This window comes from Fulmarus glacialis, unplaced genomic scaffold (genome assembly GCF_000690835.1).
Source record: "Fulmarus glacialis isolate BGI_N327 unplaced genomic scaffold, ASM69083v1 scaffold4496, whole genome shotgun sequence".
Lineage (NCBI taxonomy): Eukaryota > Metazoa > Chordata > Aves > Procellariiformes > Procellariidae > Fulmarus > Fulmarus glacialis.
The window spans coordinates 1-19,733 of record NW_009218580.1 but is presented as its reverse complement, the minus strand read 5'-3'; the positions used below and the strand labels follow the sequence as shown (position 1 = coordinate 19,733).

General features: G+C 42.2%; 1 protein-coding gene across 1 annotated transcript in view; it reads left to right on the top strand.

The window, feature by feature from the left end:
* Nucleotides 1-18,145, top strand: part of NUTF2 (nuclear transport factor 2) — a 24,295-nt gene extending 6,150 nt beyond the window's left edge. Inside the window, exons 2-5 of the mRNA XM_009580067.1 lie at nt 1,656-1,780; nt 5,216-5,287; nt 9,311-9,409; nt 17,612-18,145. Coding sequence (XP_009578362.1) covers nt 1,682-1,780; nt 5,216-5,287; nt 9,311-9,409; nt 17,612-17,725 — 384 coding nt within the window. The 5' untranslated portion in view covers nt 1,656-1,681 and the 3' untranslated portion in view covers nt 17,726-18,145. The remainder of the gene's footprint in view (nt 1-1,655; nt 1,781-5,215; nt 5,288-9,310; nt 9,410-17,611) is intronic.
* Nucleotides 18,146-19,733: the final 1,588 nt, after the last annotated feature.

Sequence of the window (19,733 nt, the reverse complement as noted above, 5' to 3'; positions counted from 1 at the left end):
TGAACCTCTCCTCTTTTCACAGGCTACAAACATCCCTTTCTCAGCAGGGAGAACCACCTCGCCAGCTCTCTGTGCTGTCACATTCTCTGCTCCACAGATGCCAACCATTTTCTCCCTCAAGTAGTCTGGGTGTCTAAGCTCTAGCAGTTGTTCTTGGTTTGTATTTTGCTTTGGTAGTTGAATTTACTGCCCTGAAAACGTCTATGCTACCTCCTATTATACTGTTGATCTAATAGAAGATATTTGTTCTTCTGTAAGTCTGGCCAAATTTGTGTAACCTTAAAACTTCTGGCCTAGGGTTTGAACCCATTTCAGTTCCCGTTTGTGTGAGTAAAGCTCAAAGAGCCTAAGGCCTAAAATATGAAAAGCGCTTTCTTGTCTGACTGTGCACATAAAGCTAGGCCTGGTAATACTTGCTGTGGAGATCTTAAGAATATATGTTTTGCTTCTTGTACGAATTTGTCAAATCTTAAACAGGTGTGTGAGTAATTGACGTCTAAAGGAAGCCAACATAACTGTCATGTCCTGTGTCCTAAAACAGAATTTCATGTCTTTCCAGACTTGCAGTGCAATAGAGACCTGTAGCTCCAGGGTTCCTGGTCAGGGATTGCAAGGAGGGACTAGTGACTGACAGATCTTGACGTTTAGCAAGTATAATTTAGTTTGCTTGAAGTAAACTCAGATCTTAAAATGTAATGTAGTGGGGTTTGAGTGCAGCATTGTTGTGTTTTGAATTTTAGCGCAATTCTTCAGTCTTTCAGAGAGATATCAGGATAAAAAAAAAATGAATTTGCTTTCTTGAAAAATTTAATGGCATGGTAAAGTGACCATCTGTACTGATCATGCATGATAGTTTCTAGACTGGGTCTGGCTGGACTGCTGCACATGCTGTACGTTTAATCCCTCTAAAATAGAGGGACTCATCTTCAGAAGTGTGGGATGCCTCTGAGCTTCCAGTACCTTCACTTGGAACTGCAGATTCTCACTACTGTGAAAAAACATGGTTTGTATCTTGAAATTACTACAGGTTCGAAGATAAATACCGAGTGTACTTCAGCCTTAGTGACAGCATAGAAGAGGAAAGTAAGCTTGTGTGAAGCTTGCTTACTGTGGAAGAAGAGGAAGGAGCTAGTGAATTAACTCCTGTTGTGTACCATTGAAAAGATACTCTTCCTTAGAATGGGCTGTGGATGGTGAAATACCTGAGGAGCTGAATAGATAAGTCAGTTGGTGTGAGCCACTTGCAGACGATCCATGTTAACAAGTCAGTTGTTTACAGTAAATGAGATCAAGTCAAAATAGCAAGTGCTTGCCAACTTTTTCAGATGGTGTAATTTTTGAAATATGTGAATGTAAGGTGGTAACACTTACTCATTTTTGTTCTTGTTCTCTACTTTTGTATGCAAGTTGTGACCTTACACTGAAATAACCTTAGAAATCAGCAAATACTGTATTAAGAATTTAAACCATTTGGTATCCAAGATTCTTATTTCACAGAAGTCTAGGATACAGAGGTGAGATTTGTCCTACTTTTTCCGAAGAAAAATTCTGGCTAGCTGAGAGGGTCTGTGTTTACTGGTGCTTAATACTCAAGCCAAGTGCTATGCTTATTTATTTGATTGTTCTTTCTGATAATTTTTTTGTTTGTTTTACAGTCACTGGCTTTAGGTGAGGATTCAGAATGGGAGACAAGCCTATCTGGGAGCAGATTGGGTCCAGCTTCGTACAACATTACTACCAGCTTTTTGATGCAGACAGGACTCAGTTAGGAGCAATATACGTAAGTATCTACAAAAAGGGAGCTGGGGCTCTCTCCCAGTATTTGTCTAGATTTCTCTATTTTGACGTGTGGGAATACAGGGTGGGATAGTGGCTTTTATCCTGACTCCAGAATGTCAGTCAGTACAGTCGCACTTACTCAATTTTTATTTATTGCGTTTCTTTTACATTTCACTTCTATTTTGAGCTTTGTCCGCCTTATCTATAGGCGGTCAGACTCAGAAAACCCCCAGTTAGCTGTAGACAGTGGCTTGTAGTGGAGGGGGCTGGTGGTGATCCTGTGATGAAATTCTCTGTAAAAGCAAGTATCCTAGCCTTAGCTTGCCATTAACTTACAGGCGTGGATTTGCTTGGATCCCTCTTGAAGTGGGATGTGATTTAAAGCCTACTCTCTGTTTAGCAGTTCTTGCAGGTGTTTCTCAGATCGCATTCTGTATTAATCCTCAGAACATTAAAATAGGTCTAAAATATTGAATCCAGTTTATATATTTAGACTTTGTTAAATTTAAATTCAGTTTAAATTTCTTCAAAAATTAGGTTTTTATTTTTGCTCCTTATTTGGGGCAAAATAGATTTGGTTTTCAAAATTAAAGACTGTAAATAACAAACCCAAGGAACATCAGCTTTTAGTTTTGGGGGAAGACTCCTCCAGAACATGCAAAGTGCTCTGCATGTGGAGTTGATTACCGGTGGTGAGGAATGCTGCTGGGTGGCTGAGGCGCTTCAGCAAGACGCTCAAGTCTTACAAGTCTTGTAGCAGCATATCCTGTTCTTCTGACCTGTTTTTCATCTGCTGGAGAAATTGTTTGAAGTTTCACCAAGCTCTTGAGGATTGAAACTGTTGCATGAACACCATCTGATACCCCTCCTTATACCTCAGCAGTATCCATCAGCACTGATAGCATTTGCTCTTTGGATTGTTGTTTATTTGCTATCTGCTGGATTGCTGCCTTATTTTGGCCAAAAAGCTGTGTACAAAGAGCCTATAAAGCAAGAAAAACAAGTAGCCTGTGTTCAATCCACAGCTCTAAATATGAAGGCACTTAGCAGTTTTTGTCATGTTATTACTAAAACACATTAAATCCCCAGAAGACTGGTGATAATTACAGGCCAATTATAATTCCTGGAAACATGGCCTTCCACACAATGAACGCCTGGGCTTTTTCCACCCTTAGGGTCTTTCTGCCTTTCATCATTCAATGGAGATACCTACGCAAGCGTGACCGGGAGAGCTGTTACGCAGGTCACCGATGTGTATTGTTTAGTGGAGTTCCTAAACTATGGAGGATGGGACCCTGTTTTGTGTGGCTAGAATGCACCAAGGTCACAACTTGTCTAAATTAGAGGAGGTTCTGCAGAAATACACTTTTACCGATGAGCTTTTTGCCTTCCGAGACCCTGTGGGAGCGAACAAATTTTATAGCATGCAGGAACGCAGCAGGGAGCTCTTGGATTTGTTTTGCATTCCTGTATGGCTACTTCCACCGCAAGGTTCAGTTTTCTCCTTTAGTGGTATAATCCAAGTCAATTGAGCTTTTGTCACCTATTCCAGGTAGGGATCTGGGCCAGTTGCTTTTGCTATGAATTGCTTGAGTTACGTGAGTTGGAGCACTAAATCAAAGAGTTGTTTTGCAGTTATCCCCCTGCAGTTGTTCTGCAGGATAATGCTGTAGCTACTTTCCTCTGCTTTGGGTGTGTGGCTACTTATAATGAAATACTTTCTTATTTTTATGCCATTTTCTCATCTGTAGGGCTTTTGGGATAAAGAAGGGGATGCTTTTTGTTCTTGAAGCAGTTGCTCCCAGACTGATACAGCAAGTGACTATGGAGGTAACCTATAGCAGAGAGTCAGGTGGACACTAATAAGGTACAATGTGAAGTTGCAGTTTCAGGAAGTTCCTGTGTTTCAGGAAGAGAGTATTTCCCTCACCAACTTAATCTATGTCCTTCGCTGCTCTTTGAAACGTCAGGAGGGTCCGGCACCACTGTGTGCTCACCTGCTGATTGCTGAAGTGGTTTCAGTAAGGCAGGTTTTGGGTCCCCTCTGCTTTTGTGGCTTTCCTTATTTGAGGGCTGTAATTTGAATGCTTGAGAGGATAGCTTCATTCCCTGGTACCATCACCCGGCTTCTCAAGTTATCAATGTCAGGGGTTAATGTCACGTAAGATGCAAGCGGTGTCAGCCAGATGACTTGCTGTGTGACTTTAGACTATACAATCTAAATTAAGCCTATTTCTGCCTAAAAGGGACATGTCCGGACTCAAGAGGAGGCTGTATTCAGAGGCTCTTCATACTGCTTTTGGTTGTATCTGTGACCCTGAAATGCTTTGTGCTGTTGCCCTTGGTGCCCTCCTTTGTTCTTTTGGCTCTTGCTGCCCTGTATGGTTCCTTCTGATGATACATGGAGGACCAGAAGCTTTTTTAGAATGGTTGTGACTGTTGTACAGGTTCAGCACAGCATGTATGGCTGAAAGAAGTGGCTTTTTGATATGGTGTGGTTCAAAAATGGGGCCTGGAAATTCTACCAGAGGGCATACGAATGGACTTCTTTGGAATCTGCCATTTTCTGCTGAGACATTCAGAGCTTCAGTGAGAGTTGAAGATTGGATGGGAAGGAGCTGGGAATCATGGTCCTGGAGGTATTTAAACTCAAAAAGGTGGAAGGAATAGCCATCTGTGATAGGGTACATGAGAACTTGAGCTATGAGGTACAGGGTGAGGGTGCTGTTTGGAGATGGCAGCAGGCAGACTTTGAGCTCAGCGGAAACCAATTTAAATTTAAGTCTCTTTGCCAAGGTTTAAAACTGGATTTGAGAAGGCAGAGCTATGTCAACAATAGGATATTGTGACTCTGGTTTAAACAGAGTATCCTAGGCTGAATAGAAAGCTGCTTGCCTGTTGCTGTGGCACCTGACATAGCATGCTCAGAACACCCTCTCTCATATACTGGAAGTGCTTGTAGGCTGAAGCACCTCAATCACTTCATGCCACGCAGGGCAGTCCGTTAGAAGACCTTTAGAGGCACATTCTATTTTTCTGAGTGTGAGTAGGATATGCAAATCAGTACCTGAGAGGAAAAAAAAAACCTGGTGTCAGATTTCTTAATATATTTTTGTCTCTCTACATGCTTGACTTTGTGTCCATAGGATTTTTTTTCTTTTGTATCCTTTAGATTTTCTTCTGAAAGCTAACTTTAATCCAAAGGCAGGAACTTTTTTTGCTGGTAGAATCATGATAATAAAATTTAATCTACTTAATTTCTAGTTGATTATTCCAAACCTTTTCAGTTACTCTTTGTGGTTTCTTTCCATCTCCCTTTGAGGTAGTTTCCAAATAGCTGGATTCTAAGGATATATGCCAAGTAAACAAAGTCTCTTCCCAGGATTGCTTAAGGGTTACCTAAGCAGGTTGATGATTTTTTTTCTTTTCCCCCCAGATTGATGCATCATGCCTTACGTGGGAAGGACAGCAGTTCCAGGGCAAAGCAGCTATTGTTGAAAAACTCTCTGTAAGTCTATAATCCTTACTGACTGTTTTGGGAAACAGTTCTGAAGACTATAAATTAATTGCTTCTGAAAATTTGAGTTAGACTTCAACAGTTTAAAACTCTTGAATACGGGACTTGCGCTTCCAACTTTTGGTCTTCAAAAAATGTTACTTGTGATTTAATTCTATGTAGTGGGGTGTTCCATTGGTGGCTCTAATGGTGGAATGTTAATTGACTCCATTAGTTTGCAAGGTTATTTTTTTGACTGCAATTGCATTTCACATTATTGATTTATTTTTTAAAAAAAAAAGTATAGTTCATAAGCTGACCCTGTGACCTAGAGGAATGAAAGGTGTTTTTTTGTTCTTTTAAAGCATGCCAAGGAAGTAGCAATAGCAAACCTGTTACTTGGATCTGCCTATGATAGAGGCTAAACACGTTATTGCAAGGAACAATTTGTTTTCTGATACATAAACTGCAAATAAATTCTACGGTGGAGAACCTGGCTTATCCTCAAGGCAGCATCTGTCAGCTGCTCAGATATGAGCGGTTATGGTTCGGGACTTTGAAACCAGTGTTTCTTCTTCAGCAAGTGAGAGGAAAGCGTTTCTTACGGCATAGAGACTGAAACTCTCCCTCTATGTTCAGTTAGTTGAACTTGGAGAAGTTTTACCTTTTGGGTAAATCCATGCTCTTGTTATAAAACTGGGTGTACTTATAAGCTGTCATGAAACTAGAAAGTTTGTTTCTCTTGCAAGATAGCGGAAGGCATGCTTTAGGTCCTCGGACGTTCTGCTCAGAGCATATCAGGCAGATATACCATTTTTATTATACATTGGTAAGAAAAATCTTTGTAACTTGGACGCTTGTCTTGTTGCACAACTACTGCTCCTGTGTTTTGGAATCACTGCTTTCATCCAAGACATCTTTAACTGGGAAGGCAGAGGTTTGCCCTTTGATCAGTGTTTTAGGTGCCTGCATTGCCTTTGAGAAGGCCACGCACCTCAGAATAGCACAGCTTGCAACTCCTCACTTCTAGACGAGGAGACACTCAAGCTCCAGAGTTGCTTGTTTGTGTACTCGGTGTTCTTTAGACTTCTGGGCTAGCAGCCATTTAGATACCCAACCAGCTAAGCGTTTGCTTGGCCACAGTGTCTCAGACTGCTGCCTTGGATCTGGCCCAGCGCAGATCGGCCCCTTTCCCACCAGAGCGTTACTCATCTTTACCTTCCCTGTCTGTGGTGCCAGCTGGACTTTCTGGATTCACGTGCCTGCTGCACAGTCTTGTTTGGTGAATGAAGGCATGCTACGTTGCCTCAGGGAAAGTTTTTCTGACTTGTATCCATCGGCTTAAAGTAAGGAAGAAATGCAGTAAAATTGTTGCATGCCCTTCCACTACGGTGGCTTGTTATGGGACTGTATCAACTTGCTGTGACTCTAATGTCTTTCAGCATACCTCTGTCAGCACTGAGCTACTTGGGCTCTGTTTGCTGTTTCAGCTTAATGTGCTCACCTGCTCTGTTTGTGCTTCTGGAGCTTCTTAGTCAGTTGAGCAGATCACTGAAAGTTTGAGAATGGAATTCTTTTGCATTTCTGCAGTCTTGTGTTCTTCAGTGCCTGGCTGATTAATCAGTGTAAGTGCCAAGGGGCAGGATTTTCTTTTGCAGCAAGTTCTCTGCTGTGTAACACCAACGCTATGGAACCTTTTCAACCTACTCTCTCAGTTGATGCTAATACAGTAGGGCAAGGTTGTAAAGACATTGCGTTGCCAGCAGTGCTGCACCTGTACCTTGTTACAGAGTAGGAGTTGACACTTGTTCCTTCTGTCTTAATTGGTGCTGGACTTGTTTCACATAGAGTGCCTGTCCTGACCAGGGGGCAGTGTGATTTACGTTGAGCATTTGAGATAATCCTGTAGTTCTACGAACATCCTGGACCTGACTTCAAGGAGGATTGCGCGGTTTTGGTAGTGAAAGCCCAGACAAGCTTTAATGTCAGAAGACACTAAAAGCCTTGGTTGTTGTGTGGCTTCTTACTTGTTAGTTGCTTTTATATCAAGAAATGCTTCTCTCCAGTACAGATGGATGTCCATAAGCAACCATCCTTTCGAGGTAGCTTCTCTCCGTCCTAAAAGTTGGTGATCTTTCCTATCAGCTGACCCTGCTCTTTCCAGTGGGATTTCCCCCACTGCATCACATGAGGAGTAGCTCACTTGGCTGGCCAACCATTGGGGTCCTTTTCTCTGAAGGGCACAATCGGATACTTGAAACAGGAAACATCTTACCCAGCCTTGCCTTTGGTTCCTTGTAACCATTTTGCAGGGCTCTTGACTCTGAAGCCTTTCCTTCCTCCCTGTCTTCTCTCCCTAGTCTCACCTCTCATTGGCATCTTGTCACACTGGAAGCTGGGTTCTGGATACAACCACATTCATTCCCCTTCATCTCTCTGCCTTTTCAAGAGACTTTTCTTGCAGGACTTGTTCAACGAGAAGCTGTTGTGCTGAGGCTTCCAGGCTGAAGCTGAGGGACCAGGCTTCATAGTCTCTTCTTGTCGAAGGAAGGGTGTGCAATGTCCCAGCCTATGCTTGTGCAGGCACGTTCAAGTTTGGGATGGTGACCCTGGAAAATATTCTGGTGGTAGTGCAGAAAAGACTGCTCTGGATTTTTTTTTTTGTCACTAAATGTCTATTCCATATTACAAACCAGTGGCTCACTTTGCACTTCATGGTAGGTTGGGATTGTTCTCCCTGCCAAGAGGAAACACTGCAGGCTTTATTAGTGTTCTTGAATAGCGTCCCTCTGTGATTAGAGGGCTGCTCTGTACACTTCCTTTCCTTCCCCAGGTACTGATCCTTCCACAGTTTCTGTGTTCTCTATTATCCAAGGATTTAGCTTCCTGGTATTCTTCCTGAAGCCTTATGCTTGTCAGGGCCAAGTCTGTACTTCACATCCTTGACAGTAGGACTCAGCTCTTCTGTCTCTTGTACCTAGGCCTTCTAGGAAGTCTTTCAGGCTCCTTCCACAAGAGTGAAATGCAGAACTTGTTAAAGTACATGCTTGGGTCTACCTCAACCTGTTACCAAATCAGGGAAATGAAGCAAAGGCATCAAAGTACAACCTTAGGTTTAAATGACGCGTGCTGCTGTCCTGTGCAGTGCGTGGACTCGGGGTGTCAGCCATGTGGTCGCTCAGAGCGCCATCCGTGCTGAACTGCCACTTCTAAAGCGTCTAGCATTAATGCAGCTTTTGATAGAACAATGCCAAAATTGCGTTTATATGACAGGACTCTGAGATCCCCCAGATATTTGATGTTCACCGCTTGGAGTCGTCCGTGGTTGGAGTGTGAATGTGGTCTAAGTTAAGAGGAATTACTGGCCAACGTCTGGTGTTTCTCAAGGTGTGTTCCTTGCACACTTCACTCCAGACATACTTGCATCTGCTACGTGAGCTTGGAAAGCTTTTTTCTTTTCACTACGTGTGGTTTTGATCTCAACCTCCTCTTCCTTTCCCTCAGCTCCTGATGGGTACATGACAGAGATGGTGCCTGTTGCTGTGTGGTTCCCCTCAGGTGCTGTTACGAAGGAAAGAAGAAAGGGGAAAGGTGGATATGTGGATTTCAAGTCCTGAACCACTGGTTCTTGGTCAACCACCTTTCCTTTGTATTCATAGCCATTTCAACAAAGAAGCAAATTTGGAGTTGTCTAGTAAACAATCTTTTAACACTGTTCAGAGCAGAGAAGCTTTGTGCCTTTATCATATGAACCTTCAGCTTGTAGATGAACTGAAGCTCTTCGGGCAGTGTAATTAGACTAGGAAAAGGTACTGCTTAATGTATATGGTGACATATTATTTCATGTCTCGGTGCTTGAAAAACACAACTGTTATGATCAACCCAGCCTGAGTAGTGTCGAGTTGCAACAACTCTCTGTGCAGTGCTACCAAATAGTCTAACACTTCATAATGTTGGATTTGCTTGATCTTTGTTTTGTAAGTTAAGTAATGCAATGACTGTACATCTCCTTGTTTTGCTTTCTTTTCATTGCAGAGCCTCCCTTTCCAAAAAATACAACACAGCATCACAGCACAAGACCACCAACCTACACCTGACAGCTGTATACTCAGTATGGTAGTGGGACAGCTTAAGGTAAACTCTTTCCATTACAGGTTAACAAATGCTTATGTCTTAGATTTTTGCAGGATGCTAAATCGATTTCTGAAAACATTAAAATGCTCTCGGGTGGGGAAGGAACAATGGTAAGCTTGCATTGAGATGTCATTCTTCTACTGTTCAAGACTGTCAGGAAACTGCTCATCCCTTCAGATAACTAGCACTAGGTAAACCACCTGTAATGTGACAGTCATATGTTCCTGCCAAGCAAAGTACCATGGCTTTTACTCTGCATACAAATATCATATGGGCTGTAGAAGCATCAATATTTCCTTTACCCTGATGCAGTAAGGTTTCGGTGTCCTTTGCATTTAAAAGCATCATTACAGTGTTCTTGGGCAACTTAAGCACATCTAGTTTAATGTGCTCTTTGATGTAACATATGCATTGAGCTGTGACATACGTATTTTAGCTGACAACTCTTCAGTAAGACCATGCTTTTTCTTTGCTGTCACAGGACACAAGAATACAGTTCTGGTGTTAATGCAGTCCAGTAGCTATGTAGTCAAAACTGGTTCAGCAATGGGAGTGTTGCCTCTGAGATCAATGTTTATTGTTGAAACAGCTTTTTCTTGTGAAGAAATCAGATTATTTTTCAGGCTGTAGTATGATTACATTGCTATTTACGTTACGCTATTGAACTGTGTAAACTTACCCAGTCTCCTGTTCTTTTGAGGAAATATTGGATCTAAATATACCAGGGCCACAGACTTGTAAGCTAATTATACTGCTTATCAATGAAAGAAGTTGTCCTGGAATCTGCAAAAAATATCCTGTATGTAAAGTCAGCTGTAGGCAGAACTTGCTTACAGTGGGCAGTGTTTATTTAAAAGGTGTGACATTACATAGGAATAGTTAGAATTGTTAGTTTTGTCAGGGTTTGATCCGGCCATGCTGTTAAGTTAGGACTCTAAAGCCATGCAGTCTTTAGAATTACTTGAACCCAGTTTCTTTTAAAATAGCTGTTTAGGTTTCCTTTTCCTGTTAACTCTGAGTGGCACCTCTGGTATCAAAACATTCAAACTTCCACTGACTGTGCTGTTAACTAAGCAAACATAGGACTGAAAGTTTGAATCTGCTTGCTTAGCTATTTTCCTTAATTGTTTTGGGCTGGGCAGTTGAGAAGAGCAGTTCCCAGTGTATTGCATCCACTTCTAAGCCTAACATAGATAGCTTTGGCTTTCTAAAGTTGCTCCTGCTTCCTAGCTGCAGTTTGGATTCCAGCTTTCTTGTTGCTCAATCCCACCTGCACACACTGTTGAGGAAAGACAGCCATATGTGGCCACAGAAAGCGCTGAATTGCAGGACAGGTATGAAGTCAGACATGCTGATCTCATCTGTCTTACTCTTGGGCGTGCACAAAACTCAATGATGTGACCGAGACTTTTTGACTCAATGTCTTGGGCCGCTCACATCTGCACCTGGTTTTGCACAGTCATGTTTTTAGGGTTATTGCATGATCATTAAGCAGATCACGGCTTGCAACAGTGATTGTGTTGAATCCTGGGGCAAGATACCAAGTTCTTAAAGATTCTGTAAAGCTTTTGGGTTTTCTCATCCTTTAGTATGGTTGTTAGGGTTGTAGATGCAGTCCGGGAGCTTTCCATAAATACCATGGCTTGGAGTAGTATTTCTTACTCTGTTGGTTTTATCCTCTGAATTATTTCAGCTTGCTGAAATTATTCAGAATAATTCAGGGATCACGTGATAGTGCTTCTAGGTACTTGGAAAGAACATTTTGGACTAAAGTATGCCTGTTGTCATGACCAAATCCAACTTGTTTGTGAATTTTTAGTAGGAGAGGCAACATTTTTCCACTCTTCACGTGTATGTCTCTCCAATCTTAGCTTTAAAAAGCACATTTTAATGCCTGGGAAATGCTGTTCCTCATTGAGGAAGTGTCCAGAAAGTCAAAGTCAACTTAGAATTTTGACTTCTTGCTTCTGCCTTGTATGGTACTTATACAGGTGGACAAATGAAATAATCAGTAACAGTCTGTAGCATGACATATACAGTAACCATTTCTGCCAGTACACGAACCTAGTTGTCATACATAGAGAATACTTTTTCTTGTGCTAATACATAGGTCTTGACAGCCATTTCAATGCATCTCAGTGCTGCTCTCGATACACTACAGTAACTGTGAACAACTGGGTTCAGTTAGTGGATTTTAACAAGTGGCTTATCTATAGCTCCAGTTGAACAGGGTACACTTTAACACGCAAACGTGGAGCAGCATATTTAGTTTTATTTAAAGGTTGCCTTCTTAATGGTGTGGCTGTTCTGCACACCTCGCATCCGTTGGTCTTGAGGAAAACTGTAGAGAAATTTGCATGACGAAGGGGACTTTCAAGACCATCAGTAGCAGGGTTAGAAGGGAAAAGCCATGCTTCCTGCTTACTGTTCAGTTATCCTTTTCATGGGACTGTGTGCCAAATTCTTCAATGGTGTGGCTGTTCTGCACACCTCGCATCCGTTGGTCTTGAGGAAAACTGTAGAGAAATTTGCATGACGAAGGGGACTTTCAAGACCATCAGTAGCAGGGTTAGAAGGGAAAAGCCATGCTTCCTGCTTACTGTTCAGTTATCCTTTTCATGGGACTGTGTGCCAAATTCTTCAAAGCCCAATACAATTAATCCTTACAAAAGGATTCCTTTTGAATCCTCTGTGGTTTTTTAAAACTTGCATTGTTTTATGTAATGAAGGAGCATGCATAATGCTTTTAATAGAGTAATCCAAGAAAACAATTATGCTAAAATACCTGCAACATGCCCTTTCTAAGAAGTCATTCTTGGCACGATATTTAAATGGATTTTCTGAGGCCTTAGTTGCTTGAATTGCTAGTCCCGAAAGTTCAGTGGAAACTCATTCTTCAGTGAGCTAGGCACATCTTGTATTTCTCCCTTAAACCATTATATTTTGATCCAGTTTGATTTTACGAGGGGAAAAAAAAAAACAAAGCAGAAAAACCTTCTACTCTCCCTGCATATACTGTGAGGTGAACTGCTACCAAATTGTCACGAAGCCTCAGCTCTCTTCTTAACTGCACAAGCGTAGTTCTGAAGAAATAATGGGGTCAAGGACTATTACTGTCAAACTCTGTATTTCCTTTACCAGAGTATTATGCCTTAAGTAAACCTGCAGGTTTGGGTTGTTTTAAGCCTTTGGCCTCTGCTGCTGGAGGGGGATTTAGCTGGGGTCAGTTGAAATCATTACTGTCCTGTGACAAGGTCAGGATGTGTATCTGCCTCTGTGCTGCTCCAGTCCACAGCCCAGCATGCTAGTATCAATATGAACTGTAAATTAAAAAAAAAGCAACATCTTTTGCAGCAGAATAATCATCCGCACTGAGGGGACCAGACACAACAGCTTCTTGGAGAAGAAGTTAGAGATTAATAGAGCATCTAAGTAGGGTGAATGTCACTAGCGAGGATCTAACTCGCTGGCAGAAGCAGTACAGTAATCGCTTTAATTGAAAACCATATTTTCAAGTAAACATCTGAAAGATCCTCTTTAATGGATGTTGGTATAGGTAGTAATGTTTTTTATCATTTTGTAGAGGTATAATAAATATACCTCCACTTTATTCTAATTCTGTTATAATTTTTTATTGCTACTCATTGTCTGGGTGCATGCTTGCTTGCTTCAACTAGGAAGAGTAAGCATCAGTTTAAGCCTTTAGGAGCGAGTTTCAGTTGGTGTGATGCTACTTTGCCAATGTTCACCCAGAATGTCACCCAGTCTTTTCAGTGTGCTTCACCTAGTAACGTATTTCTCCTGTCATGCTCAGGCAGATGATGACCAGGTTCTAGGCTTCCACCAAACCTTTTTGTTGAAAAGTTTTCAAGGTGCCTGGGTATGCACCAACGAAGTCTTCAGGCTAGCCCTCCACAACGTTTAACCTTACCTCTCTTCCATGCAGTCCTCGCTGTCCTGGTTGAGTAAGGAGTGCTCTCTTCTCGCTCTTCTGTCACTTGAGCTCGGCTGAGAAGCATGGCTGTGGCTTGCAAGTTCTCAGAGCAATGTGGCAGATCTGTGGCTCTCCCCCGGAGTGTGAATTTTGAAGTGATTGTTGCAGAATTAATTGTGAATAACTAATTGTTATGTGGTGTTTCCTAGTCTTAAAAGGGAAAGGAAATTTGCAATTAAAATCACTGGATGTTTTTGTAATGCATGCTGAACACTTAAAGCATTGCTTAAAGCCTGTTAAATGAGGCTTAACATCTGAAAGAACCTGCTGTCTTAAGTAATTAGCCTTTCCTTTGAGATAAGGATAGCCGCAAGCTGCAGTTCAATCAACAGTTGCTTTGTGGTGCTGGTGAAAGAATAAAACTGTCTCTGACCAGACAAGAGGAGAAAAGTTGTGCAGCTAAACTTGGATTGCAAAGTAGTGTTGCATTTAATACTCTGACATAACTCACAGCTCTGTGAGCTGAAGACTTTCTACAGTTTTGAGCCTCCAGGTCAGAAGGGATGTAGAAAAACTGGAAGAGGTCAAAAAGCTGCCAAGGTTGCCAGTGTTTGAGAGCTTGTGGAGCTGGAAGAGAAGGCGGCTAAGGGCAATCTGCCTGAAATGTAGGTGGAAAGTAGTTGAGTACTTCCAACAACCTGAAAGGAAACTGTTCCTGGTGGTGCCAGACAGCGTAACCAGGGACAGTGGTTGCAAACCATAACTTGGGAGGTTCAGATTGGACACAAGGGAAAGATTTTCACTGGAAGGCTGAAAACCTGGGAAAGGGTGCCTGAACACCTTGTGAAACATCTGTTCTTGGAGGCTTGGAAGACTCTGCTAGACAAAGCTGTGGCTGATGCAATGCTGCTGGTAGTCCATGCTCATGCTGAGCATGAGGCTGGACTGGAAACCAGAGGATCCTTCCAATCTGATTCTGTGACCTTTTTTTTTTCATTTTAATTCAAGGATGTCATGAAAGAATTTGAACTGCATAAAGGAAAGCTTTGTAGGAAAAATAAAGCCCCTGTGTTTCAAGCCTGGGCTCACATCTGGAATGCAAATTTTGAGTTGGACATAGCTGAATTTGGAGTGGAAAGTAAGGGTAAAGAGTTTAAGTGATGTTATTTGACCTGTGATGAAGATGCAAAATAAAATGGGATAGGATTAGTCTGTGCCTTCTAGAGCATCTCAAGTCACTCAACTGTGGGTCTTTGCTATACGTTAATAGGACGTATTCAGAATTTCGGGAACGAACTATAAATTATTTCATTCGCCTTAAATATAGTCTAGGATTTTCCTTGCTTTTGAAGTATGTTGCTACTCTATGCTGTGAAGACATAACATGAAAGGAATAAAGAAAGCAATAATGTGTGACTTCATTGTGGGAATTTGCCGTATGTACAACAGCAAGTGTTTGGGGAAGAATTCCCTTTTCTTTTAATTTTTTTTCATGTGTCCAGTCCTGAATTGCGTAAGAAAGGGGGAAATTCTCCTCAAGCCAAAGCACTAAGAGCTGCAGTGCAGCTAGGCTTACCAGAAATTGAGGAAACCTACACTAAAACTAGTCTGGCTGTGATATCTTTTTCCGAGAGATATATTTTTAAAGTGTACTCATGTCAGTAATGACATGCTCAAATTTGGTGTGAAAACTACTTGGGCAACTTGTAATAGATGCCTCAGTGATCTAAGAAGAGGAGACCATAGGGCAACTGAGAGTATACTAAATGCTTATTGATAGTGTTGATTAGAAACAATTCAAGCTGAAACAATTCTGCCTGGCTGGTTTAAACTCAGCTGACACGAATATGAATTCATTCCAAGTTAGTCAAAAGGGATAGCATTAGTAAGATGCTTTACAAAGTTGTATGTCAAACTTTAATGTACAGCGCTCTGATGCTACTCAGCTTTCTTAAAAGATTCCTTCATGTCCAGGAACCTACCAACTATCATGCAGTAGTGAGACTATACTAGGATGTGTTATATTTGATACCTAAGAAGAGCTAGAAAAGGCATAAACCCATGGGTTTCCGTGCACAGGTCACCTCTTCAGCATGGATATGCAAACATCTTTTCTGGGCAGATCTAATGATGGTAATACTTCCCCCGAAATAATTGGCACGACTGCTGTCGTATGTGCTAATGAACTAGATGGACAGCTGGTCTAATCCAGCATAATTGCTTGTGTTCACATTGTGCTGATTATTATGGAGCCTCTCTCTGCCTAATGCAAAAGGAGGCATGTATCAGTGTGACAAAAAGCTGCCTGGTTCATCAACCTGTTGAACAGTGACTTTATTGGCACTTGTCTTGCTTGAGGATTTTTCTTTCATTCATTCGTCTACTGAACACATAGAGTTGCTCATACTTCTGGCCTTACTTGTTGCCTTCTTAATTTCTGGCTGTAGTAGTTTCCTCATTCACTTTGTCCTTCATGATTTTATAGTAATTTCATATCTTGCCCGTTCTCCCCACCCTGATCGCACTTTTGCAAGCTAGAGTGTCACACTCAATTTACTTTCTGCAGTAGGAAACTGGCCTGTAGCTGGCTCATCTTTCTTGCCCTTCTCTGGCCTTTGCCTATTCTACCATTTAAATTTTTGTTAAATGATAAGAAGTGCATGCAGGATTTGATATGTGAGTGCTCTCTGTGCATTTATGTGGTTGCTCACTTACGGGTTTTGGTTCTCTGCTATTTTCCTAATAACTGCTAACATTGTGCTTGCCTTGATAGCTCTTGAGCTCTGAGCTGGTTTCAAAAACAATAAAAATAATTGTCCATCATGGTTTCAGTATCACTTTTCTGAGAGGCCATAGCTAATCTAGGGCCTTTTTTAGTTTTCCTCTGTGGATTAGCGTACACTTACTGAAACTGCACTTCATCTACACCATTTTATTTCCTAGGCAGTTGTCACTGAAATCCTTGCAGTGGTTTTAGATTTGAGTGCTGCTTTTACATGCACTTGATCCTACCAGTGCTCTGGCAGACTTGCTGTTTGTGATGTAACTGATGTCCTTAGCAAGTTGCTCCTCAAAGCTGACTTGTTTCACAGTTAATTTATCACTTACATGAATATTACTTTTTAAGTAAAGATTTTTTGTATTTTGTAATCTGCTTTGCTCTTCAACCTTTTCACTTGCTTTTCTTGATGGACGGCAACAGAGCATTGAGAATAAACATTCAGCACTTTGGCAGTCTGTTTCATGTGCTACTCCGGCTGCTGCTTTACAATGCTTTTTTTTTTTTAATGCATTTCCCCCCTTTTCTGAAGCTGAATAGTCATGTGCTGAAAGAATAGAGCATAAAATCCTCTACAAATGCTGAATCGAATACGCTATGGTCAGTATCAGAAGATTGTTGTGTAGCTAGGTCCTGTGTGCTGTTCAGATTAAATCCTATTATGTGATTTCCAGCTGATTTGGGAACCGTTTATGGTTCCCAAGTTTTTGAGTCTTTAATTCCTGCATGATGTCTTTGAGGAGACTGGTAAACAATAGGTGGGAGAACTAGTCTCCCTCTAATAATACTATTTTCTACTTCTGTACTAATATAGTAAATATAGTGCAGGCACCATAATCCGCCTACATGAATTGTCCAAGGCAGGAGTGGAGGCACTGCTGCAAAGATCTCTGTGCTTAGAACATCTCGTTGCAGCTCTAGCAGATACTTCACTCCCTTTGAGCTGTTCCTGGACAGTGGAAGTGGGAAGTACTACGTCGCTGGCCAGCTGTACCTGCTCTGGAAAGCTTTCGAAAGCCTAGATCATTAGATAGATCATTCAGGCAATATTGTTGATACAGACTTCTACAGAAACTCCCTTCTGTCATCAATCCAAAGTACAGCAGCCACAAAGTAGTTTTGAAACACCTTGTTTTATGCTTGGTTCCTGGGCAAGGCCCAAAGAAACTTTGTGATTCAACACTGAGGGAGGCAGGCAGGCAAGCTCTTATCAGTGTTGTGAAGCTGCTGGAATGAGACGTCTGCAAGTCTTCCAGAAAACCCCAACTTCAGATGCCGTTGCAGGATTTCTGTGTCATTGGGCCCTAGGTGTTTGTCTGCAAAGCACCTTGGAACAGAACCTCTGGTTGTATTAGTGTCTCTTGAGGTACTGGGCATCTTACAGCATGTGACATCACTGTTAACGTTAGCTTTTAAGTCGTCTTATGAGTTTCAGAATACATTTCTCAAAAAAGAGCTTTTTGAACTTTTTTTTCCTCTCTTTCTACAGGCTGATGAAGACCCTATCATGGGATTCCACCAGATATTTCTATTAAAGAACATCAACGATGCCTGGGTTTGCACCAATGACATGTTCAGGCTAGCATTGCACAACTTTGGCTGAGCTGGCAACCCGAGGCACCCATGCTTTTTTTTTTTTTTTCCCCCCCTCCTTTCCTCTTACTGGTATTATTCACACTCACGGAACATTCCAAATATCATACACAAACCTGCAGCACTGCAGAGCGTGAGCAAGCAAGACCTGTGACCTGCCCTTCTGCTGAGTTTACATTGTCACTAGATGAGTTTCTTGTGCATGATGTTTGGAAGTTAGACTTAGCTGCATTTGACAAGAGAAATTTGTGTTGTACCAGCATGCCTCGGAAAGAATTTATAATGCAAAAGGTTGTTGTTTATGTACTGACAAGATGCTCTATAACCCAAAGAAATGAAAGAACAGCAGCCTGTACAGCCCAGATATTGATTTGTTCAGATGTTTCAATGCTACATTACACAATAAAACCATGAGATTTTCTTAACAGTTTAAATTGTTTTAATGAGTTGGATATGGAGTATACGGTACCGCTTGCTTTGGCTACCTCGCATCTGCCTGGTGAGGTACTGTTTATGAACCTAAAACTCTCAAACTGAAAAGCACTTGATAGTTTTACTGATGAAGGCAGTTCAGGTATGCCCTTGGCCACACAGCTTCTTTTTCCCTCCCTCTCAGCAGCGTTATAACAGAGACCTCTAGCTCAGTTTTTAACATTGACAGGTTAGTTCTCAGCTGTTGTGTTTTACCAAGGCAAAAGCCTAAAATAATACACAAGGATGACAACAGTCATGGTAGCCTGTAGTTAATCTTCATGACATCTATTATGTTCCCCCTCAAAGCTAAACAGGACAGCTCTATTCTCTTCAGAGGCAGGCACACGGGATGTCAATCCAGCACTGCCCTCCTGGGGTTTGTATCCGGCTCTAAAGCCCTGGCCAGATTCGTGCTCCGTGTTGTCTTCCTAGCGTCCCTTCTTCATCGTTTGAGCTGGTTGGTAGAACTGCATTTGCTGTGCAGGTTTTTACAGCGTGGTTGGCTGTCATGTATCTTCCACCCTGGAGGTGGCGGTGTTCCACCAGGGAAGGGATTTATTAGATTAATCTTTCCAGCATATGAGATACGGCACGGGAGCAGCATCATGTTCGCTTTACCTTCAGACCTCGCTAAAGCCATTAGACCCCGGTTCTCAAGGGGTTAGCACGCCTCGCTGAGCTCGCTTTCGAAGTATATGAACTTGGCATTTCCCTTTTGGAGACGTGTCAGGATGGGGTGTGCTCAAGCTGGTCAGTTCTCAAATCTGGCTGCTTTGGCGCTTGAACTGGAACGGAGCTTTCTTGGAAGCTGATGTTGGGGCCCTGCTGTTGGGTATTGCAGTGTTTTCATATATTCCCTGTTTCAAACGTAGGGCTGTTCTGTCGCTGCTTCTATGCCATGGAAGTCGCGCTCAAAATTAATCGCTTGAAGAGATTAGCTCTTTCAGTAGAAAGAGGCATTTTGTGTGGTGGTTGCTAAGCAAGGATCCCGATACTGTAGCTCCAGATCTAAATGAAGCCTGGCAGTGGAGGGAGGGTCTAAGAATAGGTCTGGCTTATGAACCTCGCCCTGCAGAAGGATCTAGTCCACGAGGTCAGGGTAGTCCTTCGAATAACGAGCTCAGTGAGCCAAGAGGGAGCTTGCTTAAAAGTCAGGTTGAAGGAACGATACGTGTGGCAGGTCTTAGTTTAAAAACTATCTAAAATGAGATTCTTTCAGGCTGTTACAGTTCAAAGCAGTTATCCTCCGAAATTGGTCACCTAGGTCTTTCTGGGGCTCTTTTTCCTGCCTTTCTCCACGCAGTCATTCACTGCGGGTCCCTTACCTGGAGGAGACAATCGCCAGTGTTTCTAAATCAGCATTGCTTAGTATTTTTGACGCCCGCAGGTCACTTTTGAGGCACAATATATGCGAGCAGATCTGCCGCCTCTCAACTCTTCTTTTTCGCACCCATGTTTGCTGCAAGTGGTGGACCGAGCCCCGGACCTCCCGGGCCAGGCGGCCTGTGGTGGGCGGGAAAGCGGGGCGGCTTAAGGGGGTTATT